The 17,079-nt window shown below is 50.1% G+C and overlaps 1 protein-coding gene across 3 annotated transcripts in view; it reads left to right on the top strand.

Annotated features, from left to right (window-relative positions):
• The first annotated feature begins 82 nt into the window (after window positions 1–82).
• Window positions 83–17,079, top strand: part of VAV1 (vav guanine nucleotide exchange factor 1) — a 58,127-nt gene continuing 41,130 nt past the window's right edge. For 2 of the 3 annotated variants that reach the window (XM_082379836.1, XM_082379834.1), the window contains exons 1-2: window positions 83–234; window positions 691–3,006. In XM_082379836.1, coding sequence (XP_082235962.1) covers window positions 2,803–3,006 — 204 coding nt within the window. In that variant the 5' untranslated portion in view covers window positions 83–234; window positions 691–2,802. The other variant, XM_082379835.1, reaches the window with a different exon arrangement.

The raw sequence follows: 17,079 nt of genomic DNA, 5'->3' as shown, positions 1-17,079 counted from the left end.
GCCCTTCTCGGGCTGACCACGCCCACTCATCTCCTCACCCCTCTTTTACTCCCTCCCCTTAGAGCCAGGCCTCTTGATTCCGCTTAGGGCCTCCGGCTGGTCCTAAGCATCCCTGGCCCCTTCGGACGGGGCAAGGCGGTGTCTCCTAGCCCCTCAGTGTTCCGGGCAGGGGCGGGGCGGTCCCTACGGGCTCTTTCGCCTGGCAGGGAGTGGTGGCGGCTGTGACGTGACTGGGTGAGCTTCCTCCAGACCAACCCCTTGGGTTTCCGGGAAGGAACCCCATTGGGTGTCGGGTTTTGTGGAGAGAGATGCGGGAAAACACGACAGCCTCTCCCAGTAACAGAACGTTGGAGCTGATCTAGACTCTGGCAGTACTAGGGGGTAAACTTTCAGGTGGTTTCCTACGTGGAGGGAAGGAGGGGAGGGGGGCTTCCATCCTGTCGCCCGGAGACAAGCGTGAGAAAGGTGGGGGAGGGAGGGATCTGGAACCAGAAAGAGGACGCTCTGGCCAAGTTTATGGAGGGCGCATAATAATAACAACAGAATTGAAAGCAGTAGCTGCAGCTAACATTCATTAAGCGCTTACTGTATGCCAGGACTGTTCTGTTTGCTTGCCCTGCTTCAACACATTCCATTTTTACGTAGACCTCTCAATGAGATGGGTACTGTTTTCATCACCCCATTTTCTAGATGCAGAAACTGAGGCATGGGGCAGCTCAGCCCAAGTTTGCCCAAGTTTGACACGGCTTGTGATTGGTCAAGGTGGGATTCAAGCCCGGAGCCCTGGAGCGCTATCCTGTCTTCCTCTGATCTTTGCAGCCCCACCATCTCTGACCCCTACCGTAATTCTAAACGGTGAAGGTTACTGTCACTCAGTTTACAGATGAGGAAATTGACGCATAGAGAGCCACGGATGGTTGGGGAAGAAAGTTTTGGTGCCTGTAGGATCGTAAATCTGGGAATTTCCAGGCTGGGCTTCCCCATCTGCCAATGTGGAAGAGACTCCAGTCTCAGGACAGGCTGAGGGGTATCCCCTCCTTGACCCACTCCCCGTCTGGTTTTGATACAGTCAGAGGGTAGGGGGTATGTCCAGTGAAAGGAGTCTAGCGCCCCTTAGTGGTTACAATAATTAAAAAAGAAAATCCGGGGAGTGGCTCGGGTGGCGGGTGGGGTGGGTGGGTGGGTGCTTGTGAGACGGAGGGGGGAGACTACTCACAATCTAGTGGGGTGGAGGTGGGTAGAGAGACCTCGTAGAGCACATGATTTCAGGTAATGATAAGGGCTACAAAGTAAATATTTGCTAAACCAATGAACAACACTATCGAAGTCCAAAAAAAGAGATGATGGTGGCCAGGGCCACGGGAATAAATGAACGGATTTGGGATAAATGTCAGAGGTAGAGCCATAGAGCTTTCAATTATTCATTCATTCATTCATTCATTCAACAAATATTTATGGAGCATGTATATGTGCCAGGTGCTGGGGGGAGTGGTTCCAACACGAGACACAAATTTCTCAATACACAATAAAGAAATAAGTATAGGGACTTCCCTGGTGGCGCAGTGGTTGAGAATCCGCCTGCCAATGCAGGGGACACGGGTTCGAGCCCTGGTCTGGGAAGATCCCACATGCCGTGGAGCAAGTAAGCCCGTGCGCCACAACTACTGAGCCTGCGCTCTAGAGCCCGTGAGTCACAACTACTGAGCCCGCGTGCCACAACTACTGAGGCCTGCGCACCTAGAGCCCGTGCTATGCAACAAGAGAAGCCACCGCAATGAGAAGCCCGGGCACCGCAACAAAGAGTAGCCCCCGCTCGCCGCAACTAGAGAAAGCCCGTGTGCAGCAACGAAGACCCAACTCAGCCAAAAATAAATTAAAAATAAATAAATAAATTTATAAAAAAAAAAAAGTATAATAAAATAACAGGTGGGGAAGTGGGATAGGATAGGGTGTGATGGGGTGGGGAAAAAGGCTGTGATCTGAAATGGAGAGGTTTGGGAATACTTCATGAGAAGATGATCTAGAGCTAAGATTTGCAGGAAGTGAGGGAGCTGGCCGTGAAATTGCCTGAGGCAGAGGAGTAGCATGTGCAAAGGCCTTGTGGCAGGATTCTAGAGCAAGCTTCTGGGGCTACCTGGTATGTTGGAAGAACACTGAGGAGGCCCGTTTGGCTGGAACAGCGCAAAGTGGGGGAGAGTGGGAGAAGTAGGGCAGGGAGGTGATGAGTGGTCATGCAGGCCCTTGTGGGCTTCAGGGATGACTTTTATCCCAGACGAGGGGGGGGGCTGTGGGGCATCCCGACTTGACTTAGGTGTTCATAGGTGCCCTCCGATGTGGGGAGTACAGATTGTGGGGGGATGAGGACAGGAGCCCGGCCATGGGGCAGAGGAGACTGCGCTGGTCCAGGCTGCCAAGGTTGGGGGCTGGATGAGGGTGGAGGCGGAGGAGGGAGGGGTGAGAAAAGGGCGGATTTTGAGTATGTTTCCGAGATGGTACCGCTCTTGGGTTGGATACAGAGGAAGGCAGCAGGCCTCCGCCTTGTTACCCTGAACCCACTCCCAGATGCCCCAGTGCTAGCTGGTGGGGGAAAGAGAGGCCAGGTCCTGCTTGAAAGGGGCTGGGCTGGGGCTGGGCTGCAGGTGCTCCCCACCCCCCCCCACCATGGCTCCTCCTCCTCCACCCCCTCTCAGGGCGACAGTTACAGGCAAAGAAGAGGAAGTGGTAGCTAGCTAGCGGAGGCAAGCGGGCGGGCGGCAAAGGAGGCCGCGAGGGTGCACGGGCCGGCCCGGGAAGCCAGCAGCCATGGAGCTGTGGCGCCAGTGCACCCACTGGCTGATCCAGTGCCGGGTGCTGCCCCCAAGCCACCGCGTGACCTGGGATGGGGCCCAGGTGTGCGAGCTGGCGCAGGCCCTCCGGGATGGCGTCCTCCTGTGCCAGTTGCTCAACAACCTGCTGCCCCACGCCATCAACCTGCGGGAGGTCAACCTGCGTCCCCAGATGTCCCAGGTGAGACGCCCACTGACGGGCCTGCCCCAGGGTGGGTGGCGGGCGGCATCCCAGGCTGGTACCCAGGGGGTTGATGCTCTGCACCTCTGGGCCAGCCGTGTAGAGGGGAGGATGGCCCCCCGCCCCGGGGTCTGGCACAGGGTACGGGGGATTTGGGGGTTGTAACACTCAGGGATACAGGGGTGGCCCACCCAAGGTTAACGGGAATGGGTTCATAGGCTCGCAGTTAACCCACATCTAGGCTGAGAACTGGCAAACTTGGGGTTAAAGCTCCCAAAGCCCCAGGCTGGCTCCAGTGGGGATCAAGCCCCCAAAAGGGACTGTGTGGGGGTCTTGAGGGAGGCTAGGAGCCCCCTGGGTGGCCAATAGAGTGCCTGAGGTTTTCAACTCCTTTGACCCCCCAACCTCCAAGATTCTAGCTATGGGGGAGGGGCCTCCTCCGATTCCTTCCCCCACATGTGTCTCCTCCTCCCAGGCCCTGGGCCCCTTCCTTCCCCTCACATCTTCCCCTTGGCTTCCTGCCTGGGCCTGGGGCAGCATGGGGCGGGTGGGGTGCTATAGGCCTCGGGCTCTGATCTTCCTAACTCCATCCATCCCAGGGGGCACGTTGAGGCAAGACCTGGTCCAGAACCCCGAGAGTGGGTCCTGGGGTTTTGGGAACCTAGAAATAGCTGCTTTTTCTCTGTAGGGATTTCTGCAAGGGCCCCGGGTCCAGGGGGAGGAGGATTTGACTGTGACCGCCCCCAGCTCAGGAAATCTATTCAAATCCCCATTTGAATGTGGTGGGGTGGGGGAGGTAACTGGACTGGATTCTCTTTCTGTCGTACCTTCTCTGGTTCCCTCTGGCCTCCTGAGTTCTGGGTGGAAAGTGATGTCTGCTGATGCCTGGCGGTTGGGGGTCCCCTGCCTGCCCTGCGGGTCTGACACTTGCCATCCAGCCCTCAGGCCCTACCCTGGGAGGAAAGGCTCGTCTGGACGCGCTGTGGGCTAGTGGGGGACCTCTCTGGGGACGGATGGTGGGCAGACTGGGGTATTGCCTCCTCTCTGGCCTGAGATGCCATGTGCGGATGGGGGGAGGGGCAGTCAGTGATCAGGGAGTGGGCCTATGGGGGTCCCTGGGGGTGTTTCCTAGGGATAGGGCCGCACGTGGAAGAGGCCCACCCTCCCCTAGCCCAGGCAGGCCTCCTGAAAGAATGGTGGCGGGGGAACCCCAGAGATTCCCCTGCCACCCCCAGCCACCAGCTGCTCTGGCCACAGGCCATCCCAAATTTTCCTCCATTTGCTTGCCTCCTGGCTTCCACACAGAAGAAAGTAACCGTCGGACCAGTCAGGCCCCAGACTTGCGAGCAGTCGAGATCCAGCGAGCAGTCGAGATCCAGTGAGGCTTCAGCAGCAGCTAATGGGAAAGTGGTTAGACTTAAGGATGAACTTCTATCCTTCCCTGCATCTTCCCTACAGCTGGTTTTCTGATAAAAGGCAAGGGGTTGTGGCATTATTCTCTAGGAGGGCAGCTGCAGGGACAAATGTGTCCTGATTTTCTGTGCTGGGCAGCACCGAGGACCCAGGCCTGGGTCTGGCCCTCAAGGTGCTCCCAGACTGCGGGAGACAGACATCCCCCAGCCCTGTGTTGTCAGGACCAGGGCAGAGGAAGAAACCTCTGGGCTGGGGGCCCTGGAGCAAAGGCAAGACATTGCCTGGGAGAGTTGGGCTTTTTGCAAGAGGGGACATTTGTGCTGGGTTTTGAAGGGTGAGTAGGAGTTTTCTAATTGCTCAGGGTTCCCGTGCCTAGCTGTGTCAGGCCCTGCACTGGGCAGGGGTGTTCCTTGATCCTCCCCGTCTGGGAGCTCTGTGCCATCCTGCCCTGTGCATTTTGTCTCCCTTTGAAGCTCAGCCCTGTGCCCCGTTCACAGTGGGGCCATGAGCAGGAAGCTAAAAGGTGGTCACATTAAGTCGGAGGGAGGTATCACAAGAACAGCCTCTCTAAGTTTTCAAGTCCCTGTCCATCAACAGATTTAAGCCCGGGCCATGAACTGCCAGTGGGATATGGAAGGGCAGAGAGAGAAAAGGGAGGGCTCCTGATGGGGGTGGGATGGGGTGGGGGACACACAATGGCATAAAGGTGTGGAGCCTGGAATTAGGATGCTTCCTAGTTTCTCTCATTTCCTCCTCAGAGTTCCTCGGCTTTTGCTCCACTGCTCCCTGGGTAGAGGGTGGGAAGAGCATATTCATTCATTTATTCATTTATTCATTCGTTCATTCATCAACAATTATGATGTACGCTGGGCCTCTTCTTGGTGCTGAGACAGTGGGAAAAAGACACACACAAACCCCTGTTGTCGAAGAGCCCACATTCTAGTGGGAGGCACTGACAGTGGGCAAATAAGGAAACATATACATTGCCAGAGGTGGTACATGGCCTGCAGAAGGGGGCTTGGGAATGTGGAGTTGCACTTTTGCGTAGGAGGTCTGGGAGGCCTCACTGAGGAGGCAACATCTGAGCAGAGACCTGGGCAAAGTGAGGGAACGAGTCCTGTGAGTCTGAGGAAACAGCACCCCTGGCGCAGGAGGCACTGCCAGTGCAAAGGCTCTTAGGTGGGAGCAGGGCGGTTCCCACGTAGTTGTGCTGCAGGGCAGTGAGTGGGCTGGCTGGTGGGCATGATTCATGGGTGAGGTCAGATTGAAGTGAGTCTCCAAGCTGAGATCTGAGACCCAGAAAGACGATGACACCATCATAGGCGGCCACAGTGATGACCAGACACTCTTACTCTCTCTGGGAGCCCAAATTCCGGGTGGCAGAGATGAAACTTTAAAGCTGAGGAAGTGGAGAGGAAGAGACAAATGTGACAGTCATTGTGGGAAAGATCCACCAGGACGGGGGAGCTGATTAGACTCAGGATGGGGGCGGTCACTGGAGCCAGGATGATGAATCTTTTTTCAGTTCCTCCACTGTGTGACCTTGGGCATGCTACTTAACCTCTCTGTGCTTCAGTCCCCAGCCTGTAAATGCTGGTGCCGTTGGCAGAAGCAGGGAAGGGAGAGGGTAGGAGAGTTAGAATAGGAGGGGTGGGCTGGGGTGGGGGTTGATGGTGGTGGCTTGGAGGAGCCAGACCTGGGAGCCAATCCTGGCAGCATCACTGGCTGGCTTCGCCTCCCTGAGCCTCAGTTTCCCCATCTGTGAACTGTGGCTAAAAACGGCACCTTTTGGGGGAAGACTGTTGTAGTATTTCAATACTGCTCAGCACTGTGTTGACACCTGATAAACCCTCTATAAAAAGTCTTTTTAGGGAAAATGAGGGATATAGGGAAGGTTGGCAGCATAGCACAGCCTAGAGGAGTTTGGGTTAGGGCAGTGGTTCTCAACTGGGGTGGTTTCGCCCCCAGGGGATCCTTGGCTATGTCCTGGGACAGTTGGGGTTGTCACGTCTGGGAGCTGATACTGGCATCTAGTGGATAGAGACCGGGGATTCTGCTCAACGTCCGACAATGTCACACACGACAGAGAATTATCCGGCCCCAATGTCAACGGTGCTGAGGTTGCGAAACCCTGTGCTGGGGGACAGACAGCCTGGTAGAATCTTTAAAATATTTGACTCTTTGGTTAAATAATACATGTGTATCATTCAAAGATCAAAACACATAAAAAGGTGCACAGGGAAAAAATGTAACCTCTAGCCATCTTCTTCAGATACCCAGGTGCTACCTTCCTCCATAAGTGACTCCTTTTTTCTTTAAGTTGACTATATAGCCTTCCAGAATTTCCTTATGCAAATAGGAATGCAGGTTTTTATTAACTATCCTCCTCTCTTACTACAAAAGACGGCACATACCACCCACTGCTTTATACCCTGCTTTTCTCACTTTAATCATTGTCTTGGGAATCTTTCCAAATCAATACATAGAGATTGTTCTCATTCTTCTTAAAAAATGACTGCACGATATTCTAGATTGTCCATTCACTTAACAAACCACTTATATTGGGCGAACTGTGTGCCAGGCATTCATCTAAACTGGGAGCTGGCAAACTACAATGGGAGGGCCGAATCTGGACCACAAGCATGTTTTATAAATAAAGTTTTATTGGCATACAGCCACGTCCATTTGTTTATGTATTATCTATGGCTGATTTCCAGTTACTACTCTACAGTTGAGTAACTGACGAAGAGAGTGCCTGGCCTGTTGAGGTGAAGATATTTACTATCCAGACGTTTGTAGAAAAAGTTTGCTGATCCCTGGTCGAAACACTTTCTATACACTGACTTGTTTAATCTCCATAACAATTTACGAGGTAGATATTATCATTATCCTCATATTGCGTATGGGAAAACTGAGGAACAGAGAAGTTAAGTCACTTGCCTCAGGGCACCCAGCTTGAAAGTGACAGTCAGAAATTCAAACCCAGGCAGCCTGGTACCAGGATCCCTACTCTGTTTTTTTTTTTTGCCACCCCTTAGGCATGTGGCCAGGGAGTGTTTCTCTAAACTGTATTCCATTGCACGGCTGGGGGATCACTTAATTTACCATCACCCCTATTGATGGGCACTTGGATTGCACCAGGCTTTTGTTCTGACAAACTAACTGTGATCAATAACCTTGTCCATGAACTGTTTTTTGGCTCTTCTACTGTGTGACCTTGGGCATATTACTTAACCTCTCTGTGCTTCCGTTTCCTCATCTGTAAAATGGAGATAATAAATCCCCATCTGAAAGCATTGCTCTGAAGGATAAATGAGTTACTATCAGGAACCTAGAAAAGTATCTAGCTACATATAAATGTTGTTATTGCAGCCAGATACATGAGCAAGTATATCCATGGGATAAATTCTCAGAAGGGTTTTCTGGCTCAAAGCGGGTGAGTCTGTGTTTTCAGTAGATCCTGCCAAATTGTTCTCTGTATGGGATTGTTCCCATATGCATTGTTCCAATTACATTACCTCTAGCAATGAGAATGCTGGTTTCTCCACTGCCTTGCCAACAGTTGTTAAGCTTTTGGAGTTTTGCCAACTTGGGTGATAAATGAAGCTCATTATGACTCAATGTACATTTCTCTTATTCTGAGTGAGATAGAGCCTCTTTTCTTATGTTTAAGAACTATTTATATTTTCTCTCTGCAAAATAATATTTGTTCATATCATTTGCCCATTATTTTTTTCCTTCTAGGACTGCTGGAATTTTTTTCTTATTGATTTTTAGGAACTCTTTATATATTGGGCTGCTTTGAATTTCAAGTCAGGTACTTACTAGCCTTGTGATCTTGGAGAAAAAAAATTACTTAACCTATTTCTGCCCAAGTTGTCTTATCTACAGAATGGGGGTGTGGACAGCACCTTTATCTCAGGGTTATGTGAGGGTTCAACATGATAAGGTAAGTTAAATTCCTATCATGGTGATTGACATATGATTAATGTATAGCAAGTGCTAAATTAATGGGAGTCATTCTTTTTTGCTAATTTGATTTCAGTGGGTCTGAGCTTGCCTGTAGGATGTGGTATAGGTCCGGGTGCAAAATGTCAGTTGCTGTAATGAACTGCATTGCTTCAGTGAATTTAAAGACTTTACTTCTAGCTTATATCACAATCCAGTTTGGGTCAACTGGGGGATTAAGAGGATAGCCCTTCTTTACAAAGTCCCTATAGGACTTGGGCTCTTTCCATCTCATGGCCCCATCCTCCCTGAAGCCCTTGGAGTTCTCTATTCAGCCAGAGGACAAGGAGGGAGTTATGATGAGGGAAACCCTGAGAGGTTTTCATGGGGACAGGCCCAGAAGTGGCACCATCACCTCCATTCTTGTTCCACTGGCCATAATTTGGTCACATGGTCCCATCCAACTGCAAGACAGGAATGGGAATGTAGCTTAGCTGGGTGCCAGGGAGGGCAAGGAAATGGGTTGGGTGGATATAGAGAAGGCAGTGCCAGAGGACCTCAGGGTGATGCCTAGCTGGTTTCAGAGTTGCAGGTCTGGAGGGGGCTAGCTTAGAGGAAACCTCTGTTTCATCTGGAGGGATGAGGAATGAGGAGGACCTGGACCAGAGCCATGGGGGAAGGATGCAGCTGGGGACTTAGGGTGGGGCTTGGTGCAAGCAAACCTCAGCCAAGTGGGTTGGGTTGGGTTGGGTGGAAGATCGCATCTAAACATGTCCACTAGGACTGACCGGGACAGAAGCCTGGCGGGGGTGTGTGTCAACATTTGCGCTGTGCCTTCTTTCCCATTCCATTCTGTTCTGTTCACTGACTTCCTCTCTGGGCCCAATACTGGGAAATGTCACCCTTCAGGACTCTCACAGCGGATGCTGGAAACCCCTGTCCCTCCCCTTGCTCCCAGCCCTCCCACGCATGGCTCCCCTTGGAGTAAAAGTGAAAGTCCTCATCATGACCCAGAAGAACCTATGCATTTGGCCTCTGCCCACCTCTCAGCCCTCATCTCCTCCCTCTCTCCCCCTCCCTCACTCGACTCCAGCCATGTGGGCCCGCCCTCACTGTTCCTAGAACCCACCAGGTGCAATTCAGCTCCAGGGCCTTTGCACGTGCTGTTCTTTCTCTACAAATCCCTCTTCTCCCAGATATACACCCTGGTTGTTCTCTTATCTCCTGAACGTTTCTTATCAGAGAGATTTCCCCTGGTTTCCACATGTAAAAATCACACCCCCTGCCCCTGCCTACCACCCCCTCCCCAATTCTCTTCCTTCTTTTATTTTCCTCCACAGTATTTATTTATTTATTTATTTATTTATGGCTGCATTGGGTCTTCGTTGCTGTGCGTGGGCTTTCTCTACTTGCGGTGAGTGGGAGCTACTCTTCGTTGCGGTTGCATGGGCTTCTCGATGCGGTGGCTTCTTTTGTTGCAGAGCATGGACTCTAGGCGCGTGGGCTTCAGTAGTTGTGGCTCGAAGGCTCTAGGGTGCAGGCTCAGTAGTTGTGGAGCACGGGCTTAGTTGCTATGCGGCATGTGGGATCTTCCCGGACCAGGGCTCGAACCCGTGTCCCCTGCACCAGCAGGCGGATTCTTAACCACTGTGCCACGAGGGAAGCCCTCCTCCACAGTACTTAGCTCTCTCTGACTTACCATAGTTTTTAACTTATTTGCTTATTATCTGCTTCCCCCACTGGAGTGTCAGGGCAAAGCTTTTTGTCTGTTTGGTTCACAACTGTGTCCCCAGTTCCTAGAACAGCACTTGGCATATAGTAGGTGCTCAATAAATGTTGATCAAATATTCACTTCATTTTTTCAGTCATTTAATACAGGGGTCAGCACACTATAACCCATGGGCTGGCTGCCTCTTTTTGTAAACAAAGTTTAACTGATACAAGGTCTTGCCTACTTGTTGACACATTGTTTGTGGCTGCTTTCTCTCTGCAATGCCAAAAAAATAAAAAAATTACTGTCTGCTTCTTTACAGAGTTTGCTGATCCCTCCCTGATTTAGGAGGTATTTGTTGACTGCTTACTTACTACTGGTTAGTGGTAGTTGGTTAGCGATGATTGAGGATGGATTGCCTGAGATTATCCTGCCTTTACTAGTTCCGAGTTATGTGGCTTCTCACCTTTTGTTTTCTTATCTGTAAAATGAGGCAAATGAAGATGGTGATAACAGCAATAATAACAACAATAGTAATGATGATACTACCACCCACCTCAGAGACATTTCTGAGACATTCTGATGGAGAATCCCACAATGAATGAGACGCAGACCATCATGAAACTCATGGAAACAGATGAGGAAATAGGCAGTTACAACACAGATTAACACACTCAGTGATGGGTGAGTGAAGCCCAGGGTATTGTGAGAGCAGAGAGAAGAGAACCCCCAGAAACAATCAGGGTAGGCTTCCTGGAGGAGGTGACATGCCAATGTGCATGTGGGAGGTTGGGGAATATTTGAGGGACCGAAAGACAAAGTTCTGTTTGTCTCCCTTGCTAACATTAATGGTGCCAGGAAGTGGGCAGGACCAGAGGGTGTGTTGGATGGGCATAGCTGGGCTTCTAAAGATCTCACTACATTGTAGAGATAGACTGTCCCCTTTGATCTCAGGGATGGTGTTCTGAGACCTGGGCTTTAAGAGGAACATGAGAGTCAGGTCCCTTGGGGAACAGTGGAAGAAATAAGGGATGTTCAGTTGGAGAAGTTTAAGGTTTGAGGAAATTCTGAACTTAGTCTGCAGAAGTTTCAAGCAAGAGTCTTAGATCTTGTGACAGAAAACCCAACCAAAACTGGCTTAGTCAAAAATAATATTTATTATCTCATATAACTGAAAAGTTTGTGAGGAAATGCCTTCAGGTCCGGCTGGATCCAGGGGCTCAGGAGATATCTCAGGAACCCTCTCCTCTCTCCCCTTTGCACTCCGTCTCTTAACTCTGCTTTCTTTGGGGTGTTTCCCTCCATTTTCAGTCACCCTTTCCCCTCATGGAGGCAAACAAGAGTGCCCAGATATACCAAATTTTTATTCCCACAATTCTGTGTCCAGTGGAAAATGGGAGGGTCGATTTAATGGCCTCTAAACCCCAGATCTCTCTTTCATTGGACATGAATGTTTGGGGGTGGGTAACATGTCCAATTCTGAACCAATTGCTATGCCTGGGAGAATGTATGGTCTGATTGGTCAGGCCAGGTCACGTGCCCATTTCTGGAGTTGGGGGAGGGGTCGACTCTACCCAAAGGAGCTAGGCTCGGGGAGGGGCTGTTTCACCTGGGAAACTGAGGGGCTGTTACCAGAAGAGCGGGGAAGAGATGTCAGGAGGCAGTCGATCAATCGATGTTTATATTGGCATCAAGTACTATCAATAAATTGAGTCCAGAGTTTCTCTGCATCAGCAGTGCTGAAATTGGGGCTTCATCCTCTGTCTTGGGGGCTGCCCTGTGCATTGTAGGAAGTTGGACAGCATCCCTGACCTTCACCCACTCTCCCCCCCACCCCAGTAGTGACCACAAAATGTCCCCAGGCATTGCCTAATGTCCCCTGGGGGGCAGAATTGCCCCCGAGACAACCACTGTTTTGGAGGGAGTGAGTTTCCTGTGTCCGGGGAGGTGGGGGATGGGTGGGGGGGGTGGGGAGGTGGGTGGGCGGGGTTGGGGGGATGGGGCGGAATCCAAAGAGAAGTGAACAATTACTGGCTGGGGTGAAGGTGAGATTGAGAGCTTCTTCAAGTTAGACATTCATTTATTTTATCATCGGCAACAGGCACTGTGCAGATGGCTGGGGTGATGGGAAAGAACACCACAGATTTCCTCTTTGCTCTCCTGAGTTCATGGCCTTGTGGGAGAGAAGGCTGCCTGTGTTCTGTTTCCTGTGGCTGCTGTAACAGTCTTAAAAACTGGGTGGCTTGAAACAACAGCTATATTGTCTCACTGTTCTGGAGGGCAGAGGTTTGAAAACAAGGTGTCGGCAGCATCTTGCTCCATCTCCAGGCTATAGGAGAGAATCTGATCTTTGCCTCTTCCAGCTTCTGCTGGCTCCAGGCGTTCCTTGGCTTGTGGCTGCGTTATTCCAGCTTCTGCCTCCATCTTCACGTGGCTGTTTCCTCTGTGTCTGTCCATCTGTGTGTCTCATAATCCAGAAAGATCTCCACACCTTGACGTCCTTAATGATGTCTTGCAAAGTCCTGTTTTTTTCTTCAAATAACATCACACTCACCAAGGTGCCAGGGATCAGATGTAGATGTATCTATTTGGGGGCTGCCGTTTAACCCGCTACAGACAGTAAACAGGCAAATCAATAAAACACGGTAGTAAATGCTGCAGACAGAATAATCCAGGGGTCAGGATGGAGAAAAACAAAGGGGGCAGGCTTCTGGAGGATGGTCAAGGAAAGCTGAGAGCTGGAGGATGAGGAGCCAGCTCTGGGAAGCATGGGGGCAGGGAGGGCAAAGGCTGTGCAAAGGCCCTGTGGCAGGAGGATGAGAATGAAGGATCTGCTGGCAGAAGGTGAGCAAGAGAAGGGAGAGCAGAGGGAAGTGATGTTTGGGAGGAAGGCACTTCAATGGAGGTGGCTGTGGGGATGTGTGTGGAATTTAAATATGATGGGAAGTCTTGGAGTGTTTTAAGCTGCTCCATGGGGACTGGACTCTAAGGGCAGTAGAGGTGACAGTAAGGGGACCTGGGAGGAGGAGGTTGATGAAGGTGTCCCAGGGAAAAGTGATGGGGGCTTGGACGAGGAGCTGGGGACAATGGATCTGGCTCCCATTTTGGGGGTTGAGCTGATCAGACTTGCTAACAGATTGGATGGAGGGGGGCTGGGAGTGAATGAAAGGAGGTCAGAAGATGTTGAAGTTTGTAGCTTAGGGACCCGCCCGAGTGGGGGTATCATTTGCTGAGATGGGAAGCCTGGGGGAGGAACAGGTTTTGGGGAGTTCTGATTGGGCCATGTGACCCTGGAGATAGAAAGCAGCCCAGCGTGGTGGTTACTGCAGTGGCTCTTTTTTTTTTTTTTTTTTTTCCTGAACCTGTGGCACGGCTTGTGGGAACTCAGTTCCCCGACCAGGGATTGAACCCGGGCCACAGCACAGTGGTTCTTAACTGGAGGTGGGGCAAGCGGCTCTGTCCTCCAAGGGGACATTTGGTAGTACCTGGAGATGGTTTTGGTTGTCACTACTGGATGGAGTGGTGTGGTCCTGGCATCGAGTGGGTAGAGACCAAGGATGCTGCTACATGCCCTCTTATGCCCAGGACAGCCGCCCAATTATCAGTGGTGCTGAGACAGAGAAACCCTGTTTGAGGGCCGTGGACTCCGGTTGCCTGGGGCTCCGGGTGCCGATCCTGACTTTGGGATCTTGGGTGAGTTGCTGAACCTCTCCGTGACTTGGTTTCCCCCTCTTTGAAAAGGGGGTAAGGATAGTCCCTACCTTATAGGGCTGTAGTGTCAAGTGGCCAGAAGGGCATAGTGTCAAGGGACCCAAAGAGCAAAGCGTATCCACATCCAGGTCTTGGTACTTTGAAAAGAATAGTTTTTAAAAAAATTATTTATTTATTTATTTATTTTAATTTTTATTGGGGTATAGTTGATTTACAATGTTCTGTTAGTTTCGGGCGTACAGCAAAGTGAATCTGTTATACATATACATATATCCACTCTTTTTTTTTAAGATGAAAAGAACAGTTTTAATGAAGTGGATGGGAATAGGTTCAGAAAGTATAATGAATAACAACAGAAACAGTTCCCATTTACTGAGCACTTACTACGTGCAAGTGTTGTTCTACGTACTTACAACTTATGCACTCATTTGATTTTCACAGCAAACTCATGGAGAAGGTACCTCTGTGTTTCAGTTATCTGTTACTGTGAAACAAACCAACCCAAACTAAGTGATGTATGTCAATAACTGTGTTATCCTTCTCACAGATTCAGTGAGTCCGGAATTCAGATGGGGCATGGTGATGATGGTTTGTCAGCTCTGTGATGAGAAACCTTGAATGTCTGGGGGCTGGAATAATCTGGAGGATTCTTCACTCCCCTGTTGAGTGCCTGGGCTGGGATGACTTGAAGCTCTGCTCAGCTGGGGCTGTTGCCTGGAAACCCGGTCTCTCCATGTGGCTTGGGCTTCCTCACAACATGGTGATTGGGGTTTTGAGAAGGAGCGTGGAGAGAGAGCAAGTGTTTCTCAAGGAACCAAGGTGGAAGCTGGAGGGTTTCTTCTAACCTACTTAGGAATCATACGGTGCACTTGGCTGCATTCTCAGTGACAAGCAAGTCGCTAAGACCAGCCTAGATTCAACGGGAGGTGAATCAAACTCCACCTCTTGAGGGGGGTGTGACAAGTCACACTGCAGAAGAGCACACTGGATGGGTGATATTTTTGTGGCCATCTTTGGAAAGCACAATTATCATAATTTATCATAATTATGATATTTGTTATTATCATAATTTCACAGATGAGGAAACAGAAACATGGAAAGTTTAAGTAATTTGCTCAGGTGAATAAGTAGTTATGCTTGGATTTGAATGCAAGTGGCCAGGCCCCCAAACCTGTGACCACAAGCACTATAAGAATATTGCCTCTTTTGGGGGGAGCATATGAGCCTTTCAAGTGGTTACGGAGATAGTCTTAGATTCAGATTTCTGGTTCTCCTGGTCAGGATTCAGCCAGGAAAGCAGAAATCATCTCAGGTCTTTCAAACAGAGAGAATTTAATTCAGGGAATTGGCTAATGGGTGATGGGGTTGCTGAGAAGAGATGGGTGATACTAAGGTAACCCAGAGAATAGCCACTAGGCTGGAGAAAAAATAGAAGGAGGTAGTGTGACCAGGGGCCAGGGGCCAGAACCATTTAACAAGAGCTAGAACTTTGGGCAAGAGCTGTCTTCAGGGAGCTGAGACCATGGCGGTGTGTATTTGCTGCCGAAGAGGCAGAATAAGAGAGGGAGAGATACCCTGGCTTCTCTCTTCGTCCCACCTTGTGGCCTCCTACCTGGGTCTCCCATTGGCTGAAACTGCCTGGAAGCCAGGGTGCAAAGGAACCTGGGAAATGTAGTTCCCTTTGATACAGAACAAAGCAAAGGAAGGGCAGGTAGGATCTGAGAGCAAGCAGGCCTTGAGCAAGTGACTGCCTCTCTGATCTCAGTGTATTATCTCAGTTAAAGAAAGCTGCTGTTCCTACTATTTGCCTGAGAATCAATGATAAGCAATGGTTTTATTTCCTGTGGCAGAGTCCTCCTAAGCTTTAATGGCTCTGCTTGTTCTGGAGTTTAGCTGACTCTTAGATCAAACCCAGATCTCCTTTCTTAGGACTCTCCTGTCACAGGCCCCAAGCACACAGCTAATTGCCTTTCCTCCGGACAGCCCATCAGAGAGCTGCCTCCCATGAGTCCATCCTCAGCTTCCCCCAAGTTCCCTCTGGTCCAGGAAGAACACCACAATGACTTCATGACTCCTCAAAGGACGGGGTTTCCAGAACTTCACCTTGGGGTGTCTGTCTTGTGCTTGTTTGCCTGGGGGACCCAGAATGACCCCAAGATGGGTGCAGCATCTGAGCACCCCAAGAAATGTGGGGCTGTTGCCTTCAGTCTGATCTGTGATTGAGTGGGGGAGTTGAAGAAAAAGCTTCAAAAGGCATCAATCATTTGTGCTTCCCTCTCTGGGACTCCGGAAGATATGGCAGGATGGTGGGATGCTTCCATGACAACCCTTGCCCCATTTTGATCACATGGCCCTGGTTTTGGTAAATCAGCATCTGATACCACTTTTGGTTCACTCCCTCCCACTCCCCCTTTCTCACTCTGCTCCAGCCACACTGGTCTCTAACCTCTTCCTCCAAAGCACCAGGCAGGGTCCAGTCTCAGGGCCTTTACATTGGCTGTTCCCTCTGCCTGGAATGCTTTTCCTCCAGACACCTACCCAGATCATTCCCTCCTTCAAGTCTTTACTCAAATGTCACTCTCTCCATGAGCCTTCCCTGGCCCCCTCATTTAGAATCGCACCCCTTCCTGGCACGCCCCATCCCCTTATCTTATTTTTCTCGCTTAATATTTACCACCTTCTAACAAGCTATATATATATATATATATATATATATATATATATATATATATATTCGTGTAACACACTTGTTGCTTGTCTCCTGCCAGAATGTCAGCCTCACACGGGCAGGGATGTGAATCTCTTTTGTTCACAGCTCTATTCCCAGCACTTAAACCAGCACCTGGAGTATAATAGATGCTCAATAAATATTTGCCAAATCAATGAAGGGGTGGCTAAATGAGCAGATACCCCTTGCATGCTGTTCTCTTCGCTTGGAACACTTTTTCCCCACCTCACACTCTAAAGTAAGATTTATTTGGACAGAAAAAGCATATATTTGTGTCTCACTTATTTTGTTTTATCAAGGGTAGGGACAAAAAATGGGACAGGGGTGTGTGTTTTGCATTATTGACCAATGGTGGCTTACAGTATTCCTTCTTCCCATACTCTCATCCCTGAAAAGCTCCTCTAAACCTCCTAGTTTCAGGGAGACACACAGCAGGAATCTGGTCTCCTGCTGGCTTTTTAAAAACAGCCATATTAACATACAATCAGTGATATATTTAAAATACACAAGTTGATAAATGTTGACATACTGGACCTGTGAAACCAGCTCCACAATCAAGAGA

This window comes from Balaenoptera borealis (assembly GCF_965194805.1).
Source record: "Balaenoptera borealis genome assembly, chromosome: 2".
NCBI lineage: Eukaryota > Metazoa > Chordata > Mammalia > Artiodactyla > Balaenopteridae > Balaenoptera > Balaenoptera borealis.
The sequence above is the reverse complement of the archived record's forward strand: the minus strand, read 5'-3'. Positions and strand labels throughout refer to the sequence as shown.